Source organism: Onychostoma macrolepis, chromosome 03 (assembly GCF_012432095.1).
Source record: "Onychostoma macrolepis isolate SWU-2019 chromosome 03, ASM1243209v1, whole genome shotgun sequence".
NCBI classification, from domain to species: Eukaryota; Metazoa; Chordata; class Actinopteri; order Cypriniformes; family Cyprinidae; genus Onychostoma; species Onychostoma macrolepis.
This window is the reverse complement of record NC_081157.1, coordinates 26,129,149-26,145,302: the sequence shown is the minus strand read 5'-3', so window position 1 is coordinate 26,145,302 and position 16,154 is coordinate 26,129,149. Positions and strand designations below refer to the sequence as shown.

The window sequence follows — 16,154 nt, the reverse complement described above, 5'->3', positions numbered from 1 at the left end:
TTCCACTGACGTTACCGTGACGCAATGACGCGGTGTGGTCATCTTACCGGAAGCTGAAGTGAAGTCAGTGGAGTCGCGTTGGCATTTCTCTATCAGCGGACGCGCGAGCGCAGGAGACACCGAGCCTGTTCGCCGACTTCAGGAGCAGGACATGATAAGGTAAACATTTCATGACATTTTTGATTTAATCAGTGTTAAACAGAAACGCCGTGTTCGATGGGACGCTAATGAAATGCAAGGTTTTATAATTTAAACAGACTGTTATCTTAAACTGTCATTTTCTAGCCGGTGAAGACCAACAGTTGCCGAAACCTGATTTTTTTTCATGTGCCGGTTTCTTCTGGCGTACAGCCAAATTCCTTTGACCGACCGATTTATCGCTGAGAATTTAAACCGCAGGTGATTGAGTTTTGATGGTGATTATTTAAATGACACAGACTCGATATTTGACTGTCGTTTGTAACGTTAAATGTTGGTGACACCCGCTGTCCTCCCGGGAGAATCTGACTTATTTACATGCGGATTTGTTCGATAACGAAGCGCTTTGGTCTCGCCTTCAGTGAACTGTTGTGCTAATGTTAAGTATTTAATTTCATCCTCGTGATGTTTTTAATTGAATGATGACCGCTAGTCGTCTTCTGACGTCATTGGTCTTACGTCTTAACCTCAGCAAACAAATGTAACGTTAGCATGTGTTTGCTAAGTCATGATACTCGCATCTCGTTAACTACATGGATATTCAGTGTAACGGCATGAACACTCCGTTTGTATTATTCACTGTTTACTTTATGTGATTTACGTTAGGTTCTTTCATCTGTTGTCAGTTATCTTGCGCTTTAACATTAATGATAAATGCTAACGTTATGTCTTGCACATTAATACAGAAATAAATTGTTAGTTAAATGTATGGCAACTATGTGTTCTGTTTACATTTTGTGACATTAGTTTGTCGTCTGATGCCATTTCTGTCGTCCTACCAAAACATATTGTTGTAAATAAAAACACTTCTTTGCATGAAGCTGACTGTACATTTAACTATATGGACACTACTTTCAAGCAGGTCAGATAACTCAATGGTAGCACAGATCTCGTCCCCTAATCTTTGAGGGTATGTCACATGTTTATAGTGGATTGCTCAGCAGGACGGTGTGTGTGCTGGATTGTGATTCTGGAAATAATGTCATACTTGGAAACAAAAATCTGGCCTTTCCTCTGAACCTCTGACTGCGTATTACTGGCAAAGAGTGTAGGTTGCGGAAAGCATTGCGTTAGACAGGAACCATCCCACTGTCCTGTGGTGCGGGACAGGCGCTCTGTGGCCGGACAGATGGCCTCACTGTCAGGAGTCAGTTTGGGAGGGGTGAGGATCTCTGCGTGGTGGCTTAAGACATTTATAAATGACCACAATTGAAATGACATCAGTTTTGACAGCCCTCAGGAGAGCAAGTCCCATTGCAACCCCATTCTGCTCCAGAGTAGAAAACCACTGCTGCTTTTGTGTTTGATGGCTTTATTATTATGTACACCTGTGATTTTGTATGTTGTTTCTGTACATTAGAGAGTGATCTGTAGTCATTTTCGTTCATTTTTCGTTCAAATCAGTACTTAATCTGTTCTTTAATATTGATCCTGCCGGTAAATGCCTCAGTTTATCGGGTCTTTAAAGAATAGTACCTAACATGACTATTACACAACTCATTTATCTTTTGCCATTTTTAATTATTTGACTTTGTACTTATGTATTACACTTATTCTCAATTAAAAATGGCATTTTAAACAAACAGACTTGACCTAATACAAAGAAAGTTTAATATTGTGACATTAAAATCAAATAAATGACTTATTAATGTACAGGATACATATTTTTAAGTATGATCACTGAAAAAATCTTAATTCAAACATTTCAGACCTGACATAAATATGGAAATATGACAAGCAAGCAAACTGGCAATAACGAGGGTGCTGTAGGTGATTTAGTTTTATTTTCTATTTAAATGGGTAATTTGGTTTGGAAATCCCTCGTAGTCATTTAAAGTGGGAATCTAGGAGTGCTGGGTCACAACATGTGACACTCCTGAGAATCCGGAAAAGAATCAGGAGAATTGCGGAGATGTCTGGAATATGTCTGCCTGTTTTAGAAGCTGAAACAGGTTTGTCTGCTGATAGAGGCCTTGTGCTGAATGAAACTGATGGCTTCGGCTTACAGCTCTTCATCATGTCAGATCTAATGAGCGATTGCATGCAAAAAGATCTATGACACAAATTAATTAAACACTGGATCTCTGTGCTGCTGGTCAAACAAATGATGTCCCAAAACAAGACAAGGATGAAGAATGTTAATGAGAGGTCATTTTCTGACACATGTGAGTTATAGAGGCACAAACATCCAAGTGTGCTTAATGTTTTAAAAGGATGATATCTGTGGCCATTAATCTTATTCAGAGCAAGCTTTTATGTATGGAAGGACTACTCCGTTGTCCTTTTGTGATAAATGGCTTCACGTTTCATCTCTAAAACTGAAAATGTTGTCCTTTACTTCCATGTTATTCCAAATATGTTCTCTCTTTTGTGAAACACAGAAGGAGCTCTTACACAGGATATCCATGATTTAACCATAAAATGACTGATGTTTTCATTGTTAAGAGAACTGTTTCTTTAATATTATCAAGAATAGAGAAATCAAGTGAAATCAGACAGTCGAGTTATGGAAGGGACGGTTCATCCCGAAATTATAACTGTTCCTTTACTCACCCTCGTGTTGCTCCAGTTTCCAAAGCCATTAGACTTTAAATCATTAATCTTCAAAACACAAATATAAAAGACGTTATTAATGCAACCCGAAGTGTTTCTGTCCCACCATCGATGGTCCACGGATGTAAAAATGTAGAAACATCAGATGTAATCCATGTAAATCCAGCAGTTAATTCCAAAATTCTGGAGAGACACAAGTTAAATTTAATTTGTTCATCATATAAAGCGATTGTGTCTTTTCTGAAGACTTAGTTTAAACCGCTCAGTTCATATGGATTATTGTTACAATGTCTTTGTAAACATTTTTAAGCCTCCAAGATTTGGTGGAATGGGCTTTCAGGAGAGGGACAGAAAAATCTCTCAGGATTTGTTAAAATCTTCATTTGTGTTTCCAAGTTGAATAAAAGTCATACAGGATTGGAACAACATGAGGCTGACTCTCGTAAACGATGACAGAATATGCATTTTTGGGTGAACTAGGGTAAACGTACCTATTAAGCTCACCAAAATCTATATTGAGACATTTTTAGTGCACAAGATATTGGTTTCAGTACAAAAAGTTGTTAAAATAAAATATTAATCTCTCATACAAAAATATTTCATTTTATTTTATAAGATATACATCATTAAATTCAAAAGTCTGGCTGTGCTTAATGGGTATATTTTTTTTTCCCATTAAGCTCACATCATGTTTTATGAAAAATTCTTGTTTATTTTAAGAAATTTTTAAATAATAATTGTAAAAATATATATATTTTTGAAGGTACAAAGTCAATCACAAAAAAAAAAAAAACCCAGAACACTAAAATCAAGCAACAAGGCATTCAAGTCGATCAGTTATACATTCATAGTGAAGTGTCACCTAAGCACAAATCAACATCTATACTAGTTCATGTTCAGCTGAGTGCAATGCAATTAGTCATGAGTAAAAATCCCCCCAAAAATGAAAGTGAATGCTGCAACCTGTCAAACTGTGAGCTTGTAAAGGATGAAGTAAGTCATGTGAGCCTGGTAGAAAGCCAAGTGAACAAAAAGTGCTATTGGTTTTGTGTCAAATGAGGACACACACCATGGGACCTCACCCTGTGATCTGTTTGTGGGGTTGTACTGGTACAAAACTGCAGTAGGAGGTGCAAATGAACAAGCTCTGTGTGTCTATCAGGACTGCTCTAATTCCCATCTGCTTCCACAGGTCTCCATCATGGACACAGAGATGATGCCCAAATTCTCCTCGAAAGATGAGGAAATCGATTACTGGAAGTGCTTGTCTCTCAAATACAAGAAGAGGTAGGCCGAAGTCATTAACTACTAAATATAGCAACCAGCTGAGCTTTTTACAACCGTGTGCAGTTTATCTTCTCACAAAAGCCATGGGGGAGTCAACCATTTATGTTCAGACAAACAATGCTGATTGGCTTTTAAAAACTTGGCCACAGTATTTTAGTTAAACTTTGGCTAGCTGAGACGACAATTGTTGTTTCTGTGTTCAGACCTACAATCACAAGCCCCGCGGGTGATGAATGGCTGTAAATATGACTGCAGCACTTTTTGTCATGGAAAAATGGAGAAAGTGCCACAACACACAGAGAGCCTTTCACTGCCCTTGATAAAAGAGACCCTTTGTTAACCTGAGAAGATGCTCCATAGCTCCAGCTGTTGTGTTTAGTGTCTTGCAGTCTCTTTTATTAAAACCTTACACTTTTAAAAATAAAGGTGCCATCTTCACGATGCCATATATAGACGAACCTTTTTGTCTAAAAGGTTCTTTATGGAACCATAAACATCTGAAGAACCTTTCTGTTTCACAAAAGTGACAAAAAGAAGGTTCTTCAGATTATAAAAAGGTAAGAAAGAGATGGTTTTCGATGAAGAACCTTTGACTGAATGGTTCTTTGTGGAACCAAAAATGGTTCTTCTATGGCATTGCTGTGAAAAACCTTTTAAGCACCTTTATTTTAAGAGTGTATGTTGTGCTGCTGGCTACATTGTGGGTAGGCTTGATGTCTTTTTAAAGTTTCACTTGGTTTATGTGATTATTTTGTGTGGTTTCAGACTCAAAATGCTAGTATGTGAATCGTCTGCGTAACCTTCTCTATTCTAAAGCTTGGGCCATGTTTTTGACTTGACCAAAAGTGGCCTGAGAGTGTCTCTGATCTAAAACAGAGCTCACAGTTGGTGCTGGCGCTAATGCTGACCGTGTGTCTGCTGGTGGTCTCTGTCTGTGGTGCTCTGAACTCCTACACAGTTTCAGCATGTGCACATGCTCCTCCTGAGCTGTGGTTTTACTGCCCCAGAGCTTTGGTGGAGCACAGGAAGATCTCAAATCCCAGGAATTTCCTGCTGAGGAAGGAGCAAAACATGCTTTCCTGGAAATAGTTACACAAATGAGCCCCTTTAACTCGCTTGACAGAACATGAAGTCTCGAAGACGTAAGCAACCACTCACATTTACATTAGGGGAAGGTAAAAATAAAATTTATACATAGACTCGGTAAGATTGTGTTTTTGAAAGGCCTCTTGTGTTCACTAAGGCTGCATTTATTTGATGGAAAATACAGTAAAAACAGGAATATTGTGAAATAGTATTAGAATAGTTTTCTATTGTAATATATTTTAAATTTTCATTCATTCCTGTGTTGCAAAGCTGATCTTCAGTGTCACATGATCCTTCAGAAATCATTCTAACATGCTGATTTGTTGATTAGAGGCTCCTTCAATTAATAGAGCATCATTGTACAGCTTTTATTTGAAATATAGTCATCTTTGTATCATTATAAATGTCTTTATTGTCACTTTTGATCAATTCAGTGTTTGATATTGTATTAATTTCTTAAAAAAAAGAAATTGTACTGACCATAAACTTTTGAATGTTACTGTATCTCATTAAGGACTGTAAATGTGCTTTTGAGCAGCTTCCTGTTGTGGAGTGAGTGTTTTCATGTTTTGTGCTGAGGAGGCAGGCCGGCACATGTCTGGTATTTCAGTGAAGGAGGGGTGAAGTGACAGATTTAAGGTTCCCTCTGCACATGACAGAATGAGGCTGGGGCAAGTGACCAGGGTTAAAGGGACATGTCCTGTCTACCAGAGCTTCGGAAACGCTGTCTAAAAACAACCAAGACCATGCATTCAGTCTGCTGAGCTCATTTCCTGCCGCCAGACCTCACTATTCATCTCAAACCTGCCTGTGACCCCGACCCCTGACCTTCAAGGGCTCAAAGTGAACATTTGGCTGATCTTTTTCCATAACTTCTGGCCATGAGATGTTCCTGATATTCAGGAAGTACTGAATTCTGCTGTGTTGTTATTGTTGGACATGGTTAGGTAACAGGGTGTCCTATTTTAAATTGGTCTTAGGACCTCCAGAGTGGCCACAGCCCTGAGTGACTGGAATTCATTATCTGCTATAGCACCAGCTGTCAAGGCCTAAATGCTTAGAGCATGTTAGCTCTTTTGTTGCAGTCTGGGTGTCAGTTTGCTTTGCATAGTTAATGTGATGAATGTGCCGCCGCTGTTCCAGATTGCTGGTGATGACGTGTGGTTTTTGATATGTTTGCATATCTGTAGTTATCATGACGCTCAGGAGGAGCTGCAGGAGTTCCAGGAGGGCAGTCGAGAGCTGGAGGCCGAGCTGGAGGCTCAGCTGGGGCAGGCCGAGCACCGCATCCGAGACCTGCAGTCAGAGAACCAGAGGCTGAAGAGCGAGGTGGATACACTCAAGGTAGGACAAGAGCTGAAATGTCTTTGCTCTTTTGAAATGACACAAAGCTCCCTCCTCAGGCCACCCAGACCGTTTATGGAAACTAAACTCTGAAAATGCATCATTTAGAAATCAGCTTTAAATTGGGGTGAATCTCACGATGCCTCTCAAGCATGTCCAAGTCAAATTTCATTCCAATATAAAAAAAGAATAGAAAACTGTAATTTTCTTGAAATGAAGTCTATTTGGGATCATCTTTGTTTCAAATAAAGACTACTGTTCAAAAGTCAAATCAAATGAATACTTTTATTCAGCAAGGATGCATTAAATTGATCAAAAGTGACCGGAAGGATATTTACAATGTTACAAAAAATTTCAGTTTCAAATAAATCCATCAAAGAATCCTAAGAAAATCTATTGCTGTTTCCACACACAAAAAAATGTAAGCAGCACAACTATTTTATCACTAATGTTTCTTGAGCAGCAAGTCAGCATATTAAAAAGATTTCTGAAGATCATGTGACACTGAAGATTTGAGTAATGGTTGCTGAAAATTCAGTTTTGACATCACCGGAATAAATGACACTTTAAAATATACATAAGTAATAAGAAACCGTTATTTCAAATTGTAATAATATTAGTGTATTTTTATTTTTTCAATGAAACACATTTATCACCCGAATTCTAATTACTGTAATGCCAAATATTTAAGCATTTAAAAATGCTTAATTTTCATGAGAATAGTGTGGCAGTGTCAGAAACTTAATAGGCTTTTTTTTTTAATATACACAAATGATATAATATATTATTTTAGTTTTATAAATTTGACATGCTAGTTGTCACAAGTATAAAAGTTGTACCTTAGAAGGGTTAGTGAGTCATAAGAGAGGTTATTTAAAATAGAAGCTTGATGCTGAAAAATATGTAGTAAGTGGACTGCAGGGAAATAAAATGCTATAAAACTGTACAGTTTGGTGCAGATATGGGTACAATAGCACCTAATGGCAGAGGTACCTCCACACACCTTTAATCTGCTGATTTATCTGTAAAGCATCAGCAGTGTAGCCGCTCTGTTCTGTGATGCAGCATTGCCCAGTGTGAGAGCCGTCAAGGGTCTCTGTTAATCCCAAGTGAGCTGTAATTGGATGTCAGGATGAAGAGGAAGAAAATAGAAGGCTAATGGCTCAAGCAGAAAAGTTCACTTATAGCACAGTTGTCCCTCTAAGACCCTTACAGAAATATATTTTTAATGGCTTGGGTTTAGGTAGACCCGGCAAACAGACTGTGATTTATATTTGTGCAAGGTCTCCTCATACAAATTAAATTTGATCTCGTTGCTGTCCTAGAAAGCATGATCATTAAATGATCACATTCTCAGAAAGACTAGCAAGACAAGTAGCCTTTGCCCACTGACCCTGCATTTGTTTTGGAGAATATGGGACACTTGTTATTTTGCTATGGCCCAAAACAATACGCTTATTTAGAAGCAAAGAAATGAGGTGGATAAAGTAGGTTACCTACAAGAGAAGTCGGGAGGGTTGCAATGTGTACTGGTATTCCTCCGTTTCTTGCTCCTCGTTAAAGGGGCAGTTCAACTAAAATGCAGATAAAAATGTTAGTAAACTGAAACCAACTTGTCACTATATTGTGCCACTGAGGAAAAATGGAATTGGTTTTCCAAATGAGGTTTGAGCTTAACCAAAACCTCTCTAATTTGGATAGGATTGGGCTCTCTGTAGTTATTAAGGTGGGGATGTCTGGATGAGTTACTGTAGATCATCATGGTCTTGTTACGGTTTTGACTCTTAATTTTTAAATGTTTGGTACAGGAACACACAAGGAAAAATAGTCCTTTCTGAATAGGACTGCGCAATCCTTAGTTAAGAAATATGTAAAATGCAGTTTAATGTTTTTTTTAAGAAGTATTTATAGCTGATAAATTTTCTCACCCGCCGCTGGCGGAAAGTACATGTTGTTTCTGATGATGACTCAGACTGTGTCTCCCCTGTGTCTTTGACTGCAGGAGAAACTGGAGCAGCAGTACGCTCAGAGCTATAAGCAGATCTCCATGCTGGAGGACGACCTGGTCCAAACGCGCGGCATCAAGGAGCAGCTGCACAAATATGTCAGGGAGCTGGAGCAGGCCAACGACGACCTGGAGAGAGCTAAGAGGTACGAGACGGGATCGTGTTATCATTCTAAACTTACTTGGCCCTGAGTTCCTGAATTGCTAGACTACGCAAAACTAGCCTACGTGTCACCAATGCCCAACAAATGCAGACCAAAATACATTGTGCAAGTGACATGCTAAAGATACTTTAACAGTTCAACATGTTTAAAATGATAACCTGGATTGTGCAGGGCCACCATCACATCTCTGGAGGACTTTGAACAGAGGCTAAACCAAGCGATAGAGAGGAACGCCTTCCTGGAGAGCGAACTGGACGAGAAGGAGTCTCTGCTGGTGTCTGTGCAGCGGCTGAAAGATGAAGCTAGAGGTAAACTTCATTTCACAGCATTGCCATTCAAGGAGTATAGCGGACAATCCCTCATGATGCAGAGATTATGACTGACATTTCTTCACTGTTATGGCGTGTATCCGAGTGAAACGGCTTTTTGAATGAAGCAGAAAAATGTATGGCACGATTTCAGGTTGTCCATTGGGAATTGATTGCGGTGTAGAAGTGGCCTCTTCAAACTAAATGGGTGATTGTTTCGTGTGAGAGACATGTTAACGAAGGGGAGGGATTGAAACTAGTCTAGCTTTTGGACAATACATGGACCCACAAAGTGATGTGCACAGATAAATAATTGATAAGAAACCCTACAATATTGTCCATTCTGATTTCATGGTGATTATAAACATAAAGCTGTATATGAGTTTACGTTATGACGTTTAATGTCTCGACAACCTCTAGTCCCATTTAGCCACTTATTAGCAGCCACTTTTTTCAAGACAAAAAAATGTGTAAATCCAAGTGGGGTATTACAAATTTTGGAGAAGAAAGCATGATAATATCTTGAGTTTGTGTGAACCACAGACTTTGTTTTAGGCATGAACCAAAGACCCATTAAAAAAACAAACAAAAAAAAAATGTCTTCAGGGTGATGGAACTGGAAGTGCTAAAATTTCAAATGCTAAACTTACTCCCAGGTTTTGGCCTAAAAAAATACATGCATCCCTGCAGCACTCTATTCTGGACAGAAAGTGAAACTGAAATGTCAAACTCAAAATGAATTGTCAAAATGATCAGTTTCTGTGGTAATAAGCATTCTGAAGATGCTGTCAAAGAATTAAACCCAAAACATTAAGTATGTGCAGCCAGGTTTATCAGTGCTAAATATGCATGTTCTTGTAGACTTGAGGCAAGAGTTGGCAGTACGAGAGAGGACTTCAGATGTTTCCAGGATGTCGGCCCCCAGCTCTCCCACCATAGACATTGATACGACAGACTCAGCAGTGCAGGCCTCCCTGTCCCTCCCAGCTACGCCTGTAGGGAAGAACATGGAGCATCCTTTCATTGCATCCAAAGGTTGGTGTTATTTGTCATTTAGATTATTTATTTATTTATTTATTTATTTATTTTTTTGTAAAATTTAAATATTCAATCAATTTCAGCAATTGAGTATCGTGTATTATATATCAGCATTTTGTGTATTGTATATTATCGTTATATTGGTCACCTTGTTCTCTAATTATCATAACCACATTGGCAATTGAAACTAAATGCAATATTTTTCACTCGCACTCTTAACAGTCTGACTGCTAGTAGTTACATCCATTTTACCTTTATTTATTTATTTATTTATTTTTTCCTCCAAAGCATTGACCAATGGCTGTGGAAGCTCCCCCCTCACACCGTCTGCACGGATCTCAGCTCTTAACATTGTTGGTGATCTTCTGCGGAAAGTTGGGGTAAATTCCTGAATGACTGTGAAACTGGCCCTACATGCATTTCACTTTAACACTTAGAAAGAACTACTTGTGATCTCATATCAGAATGGACTCAAACTAATATTAGATGCACATGCTAATGGAAAAACATGGGATGTCTCTTTTTATGCAGGCTCTTGAGTCTAAACTAGCTGCCTGTAGGAACTTTGCCAAGGACCAGGCAGCAAGGAAAAATTACGCAACAGGAAATGGAAACCTCATCAGCAGCAACGCAACCAAGTTCTCTCATTCGCTCCACACTACGTATTTTGACAAGACGTAAGTCCTTAGCTTTCTATTTTGTCTGCTCACCAGGCCCACACAACTGCACAGCTTTCTGTGGAGATTTGAACATTTCTTTATTAAAGTAATTAAGTATTTAATATATATTGATAATTATAGATAATCAGTAGTGTTATTAATATTACAGATTATTAAATATTTTGGCCTGTTAGATTTTTTTAACTAACAATAACAGTTTCTAATAAGTACTCTCAACTCTGATAACATTATTTTGCCATTGTTTAAAAGCAGCTTTACAGAAAATCATGATGTTAATGTTTATATTAAGTTAAAGGGATAGTTCACCCAAAAATGAAGTTTCTGTCATTTACGCACCCTCAAGAAGTTCTAGACCTATGTGTTTCTTTCTTCTGTTGAACACAAAAGAAGATATTTTGAAGAGTTTTGGTAACCTAACAGTTGGCTGTAGCCTTTGATTTCCACAGTATGAAAAAAAAATACCATGGAACTCAATAGCTACCATTCTTCATAATATCTTCTCTTGTGTTTAGTGGAAGAAAGAAAATCATACTGATTTGAAACAACATTAGGATGAATAAATGACCTTTAATGTCTTCATACCATGTGGTTTCATTAAGCAAATTACATCTTAGTGATAATAAGGTTTACATTTTGCAACAATATACAATCTATATATTATCATTCTAAGCAAGTGTACTAAATGTATTATGGCTGATCGATTAATTGCATTTGGGAATTATTATTATTATTATTATTATTATTACAGTGTGTGCAGAATTATTAGGAAAGTTGATATTCTGGTCATATTTTTTTTTTCCAAGAACATTTTACCAATTCCAAACCACATCAATCTTAATAACTACTATCAATTTTGTATTTAATCATTTATAAGTGATATATAATTGTCCATGAAGACTGATAGTCAGAAACTTCTTATTTCAGATGTGCAGAATTATTAGGCAGGTTTTCTTTTACAGATAAAATGAGCCAAAAATGAGATTGAACTCAAGAATAAAAGTAAAACAATTATTAAATGCCCATGAGAAGGATGCAATACTAATGCAATAATAGAATTAGCAAAGTTAAGGCATGACCACTGGGCAGCGAAATGCTCATTGGGTCAGCAAGGTCAGAAAAAACAGGTGGAGAAGAAAAGACACGTTAACTGCAAAATAATTAATGTCAAGAATTAGGTGAGAAACCATCAGGAACCATTTAGTCTCCAGCTCCATTTTCCAGAACTGCAACCTTCCTGGAGTCTCCAGAAGTGGAATGTGTCAGGTTCTCAGAGACTTTGCTTGGGTAAAAAAATATTTTAAATGACTCTCACTTAATAAGAATAACATGCTGAAGTGTTGTGAAATACACACAGACTGATTTTTGTATAGGCTTTATGGACAGATAAGTTGAGAGTGATTCTTGAAGGACCAGCATCACATCCTCTTGTGCCACAGTTTGAAGAATTTATCTTCCAGAATCTGGCAGTAAGTTTTGGGAGCTCATTTTAGTTCATCTCCTATCCTGAAAAGTCTGTCTTGCAGGATTGATTAAACATCCACAAGAGGATGTGATGCTGGTCCTTCAAGAGTCACTCACAACTTATCTGTCCATAAAGCCTATACAAAAATCAGTCTTTGTGTATTTCACAACACTTCAGCATGTTATTCTTATTAAGTGAGGGCCATTTTAAAGAATTTTTTACCCAAGCAAGGTCTCTGAGAACCTGACACCTTGTAATTCTGGAGACTCCAGGAAGGTTGCAGTTCTGGAAAATGATGGTGCTGGAGACTAAATGGTTCCTGATGGTTTCTCACCTAATTCTTCACCTTAATTCTTAATTCTTTTGCAGTTAACATGTCTTTTCCTCTCCACCTGTTTTTTCTGAACTTGCTGACCCAATGAGCATTTCGCTGCCCAGTGGTCATGCCTTAACTTTGCTAATTCTATTATTGCATTAGTATTGCATCCTTCTCATGGGCATTTAATAATTTTTTTAACTTTTATTCTTGAGTTCAATCTCTTTTTTGGCTCATTTTATCTGTAAAGGAAAACCTGCCTAATAATTCTGCACATCTGAAATAAGAAGTTTCTGACTATCAGTCTTCATGGACAATTATATATCACTTATAAATTATTAAATACAAAATCAATAGTAGTTATTAAGATTGATGTGGTTTGGAATTGGTAAAATGTTCTTGGAAAAAAAATATGACCAGAATATCAACTTGCCTAATAATTCTGCACACACTGTATTATAAATTTTTAATTTTTTATTTTTAACTGCAAAGTTTGCGATTACTCTGTCACGTGACACGCAAAGTAAAGAGGTGTGTTTGACTTGAAGACTGATCGGTGTATGACATCAAAGTACTGCGAGAGAAAGCATAAGGAGACGTCCGCACTCTTATAGCTCTCGCAATACTTTGACACTCCGATCGGTCTAAGCATCAAGTTGGCACGCTACAGTATTTGCCTCCAAAAGCGTTATATTTAGCCCCTGAAATGCAAATCTTACCAGGAGAACCCCTCCAAAAAAACATGTATTTTACCCCCCCCGGAATGCGATTTATTTATTTTTATTTTTTACCGGTGGACCCCCCCCTTGCAACGCAACTTGGCTATTTTTGAGTAGCAGTTGGGTGGGTTTTGTTGTGAAAATCTGGCAACCGTGGTACACTACATGGAAATTACTCAAGCAGTAACAGTATTACATTACATTTATTTATTTGTATATATAGATATTCTTATTTATTTAAAGTCTGTCTAAAGTTAACAGACAGTGTTTAAAAAGTGCAATCCACCTTTACATATGTTAATTACAGTGACTTTGAATGAATTACCTAAATACTAAGTGTGGTAAAGTCTACTTTAGTTTGTGTGATTTGTTACTGACTTTCATATTAATGTTTACACCAGGCTTATTTGTCAATGCTTTGTTGTCATAATAATTGTTACATGCTTACAAGGCTGGAAGTTCAAAAAATCAGTCAATAAACTACTGTGATTTGTAGTAGTAAATAAAAATGTCATTCATATCAATTCCTGCATCACCTAATTTCATCGTAACACATAGGCCTGGCCTACAGAGAAGAATATTTGTTTAATCTATCTAATAGTTTGTTGGTCATACTATACAATGATTTATTGCTTGTCTTTGTTGAATAATACAGAACATAAAGAGCTTTAAAAAATAATTGCATATTAAATCGCAATATAAATAAAAAATTTTTAAAAATCACAGTTTATTTTCCAAAATCGTTCAGCCCTAATATGTATGCAGATAAAGTTGGACACGCTTATATATTCAACCTTATATGAAGAGTTGTGTGATGAAAGAGATTTGTTATATGTGACCCTGGACCACAAAACCAGTCTTAAGTCGCTGGGGTATATTTGTAGCAATAGCCAAAAATACATTGTATGGGTCAAAATTATCGATTTTTCTTTTATGCCAAAAATCATTAGGATATTAAGTAAAGATCATGTTCCATGAAGATATTTTGTAATTTTCCTACCGTAAATATCAACTTCAATTTTGATTAGTAATATGCATTGCTAAGGACTTTATTTGTACAACTTTAAAGGCGATTTTCTCAATATTTCCATTTTTTTTTTGCACCCTCAGATTCCAGATTTTCAAATAGTTGTTTCTCGGCCAAATATTGTCCTGTCCTAACAAACCATACATCAATGGAAAGCTTATTTATGTCTCAATTTATAAAAAAATTGACACTTGGGACTGGTTTTGTGGTCTAGGGTCACACATAGTAGGTATTGCTTTACACGAGTATACTGTACTCAAAAAATGTCACATGCTGTGTATCCAGGTAAGCTTGGAGATACTTATAGTAGTTTTATAATTAATTCAGGTTAATCATTTATGTGGTGATACTGGGACTTACAAAACCTGTGAGTTTGTGTTCAATATATAACAATTTGGTGCAGTCAAACGCCTAATAACTATTTGCTCATGTATACACACAGACATGGTTAAGTGGTACATATGACAGGGTGAAACATTTTGATCATATCACCCAACCCCAAGCAGTTTAACTGAAGATTTATAATGCTTATTCATAACACATTGCTCACAGTTTAAGTTATTGCCCATCTCTTTTCCTCACAGGAATATGAATGGCCTGGATCCCGGTGCCCTGACAGCCATGGCTTCCCAGCGGGCCGTGTCTCCTCCCGGCATGCTCCCTCTCAGCGTGTGAGAGACTTTCCCAGCGACCTCCACACAAGCTCGGACACTATGTGAATCGGAGAGGACACTTGAGAGATTGTGTGTGTGTGTGTGTTTGTGTGCGTGAGAGAGACTGAGATGACGTGCCTCGAGCGTGTCTGACAGATTTATGTCGGGCGTGAGGGTCCGTTCCTGTGAGCGCGAGCTTCAGTTGACCTCTGTTCTCACGAGGTCTCACCTAAAGCCAGCAAAACGACAAAGGTCTGAGTCAGGCCACAGCTTCTGTGTGAGTGTTTCAGTGTGTCGCACAATTTAAAAGACGTTAAAGGGATTTTCTTTTGAGGTGAACGTCACTGTATGCTTGATGCAAATGCGTGTGTGTGATCTGAGGTAGATCGGAACGTCCCCTCAGCCTTGATTTACACGTTCACTGTTTTCAGCTTCAGTAAAGGGTCTAAATGTGGAGGTCAGCAGATGTTATTACTGGAATGAATGCCAAGAAAACGTGTTCAATAGCATGGAAACATCAGCTACCTTTAAAAGCACTCTAATGAATTATTAACCCAGTTACATCAGCTGACTGGTCACCAGTTTGCATGATGCAACCACTATTTTAGGGCTTCAAAAGGTTTGTATGTATGTTTCTGAAACTGCACTTCAAAATCCCACAGATGAGTAATGTTTGCTGTGTCTAGATTCACGAGCCGCAGTGGTCATGGCGCAAACCACAAATACTGTTTCACTCGTGTGACTGCTTTGACTGTAAATCAGTCTCTGTGCGGTGTGACCTTCCTCACAGAACTTGTCTGGTTGTATGAACCTCATTTCTATCCCATGTGCCTCTGCTGGATCTACTGGTGAGTTTAGTATTCACTGTTTATTTATTTCATTTGTGGAACTGAAGCCAACTTTTGTTTGTCACAGTGTTTAAGTTCATTTACGCCAAACTTTTAACATCAAGTATAGGAGCACTTTTTAGTGTTAATTTCCCTCATTGAGTCTTTGATTTCACAGTTATCATGCACTTTGTTGGCCGTTTTGTTATATCCCATGTATATAGATTTGTAAACATAGCAGCCATGCCCTGTCTGTAGATACTAAAATTGGGCTGATGTGCTGTTTAATTTATTTGAGAATCTTTATGGCATGTTTTGACACAATGAGTGAATTTTACATACTGTGTATTGGTTTAAAACATATATCAAGATGTAAAATTGATTGTCTAATATGTGCAAATAAATAAAGGGAAAAAATGGGCTTGGAGTTACCTTTTTTTTTCTTTTTAAGTGAAATGTATTTATTTATATTAATAACCATACATTT

General features: G+C 37.6%; 1 protein-coding gene across 1 annotated transcript; it reads left to right on the top strand.

Moving 5' to 3' along the window:
* On the top strand, window positions 1-16,087 carry ndel1b (nudE neurodevelopment protein 1-like 1b). The gene is made up of 9 exons (XM_058771923.1): window positions 1-159; window positions 3,944-4,038; window positions 6,315-6,468; window positions 8,471-8,619; window positions 8,809-8,945; window positions 9,807-9,980; window positions 10,272-10,363; window positions 10,515-10,660; window positions 14,772-16,087. The coding sequence occupies exons 2-9, from the start codon at window positions 3,953-3,955 to the stop codon at window positions 14,860-14,862; spliced, it is 1,029 nt and encodes a 342-aa protein (XP_058627906.1). The 5' UTR covers window positions 1-159; window positions 3,944-3,952; the 3' UTR covers window positions 14,863-16,087.
* The last annotated feature ends 67 nt before the right edge of the window (window positions 16,088-16,154 follow it).

What these genes read in the sequence shown, in the direction of transcription:
- ndel1b (XM_058771923.1), top strand. Translation starts at nt 3,953, where the DNA reads ATGGACACAGAGATGATGCCCAAATTCTCCTCGAAAGATGAGGAAATC. An exon ending in TCCTTTCATTGCATCCAAAG is followed by an intron (nt 9,981 to 10,271) that starts GTTGGTGTTATT and finishes TTTCCTCCAAAG; the next exon opens with CATTGACCAATGGCTGTGGA. An exon ending in ACTACGTATTTTGACAAGAC is followed by an intron (nt 10,661 to 14,771) that starts GTAAGTCCTTAG and finishes TTTTCCTCACAG; the next exon opens with GAATATGAATGGCCTGGATC.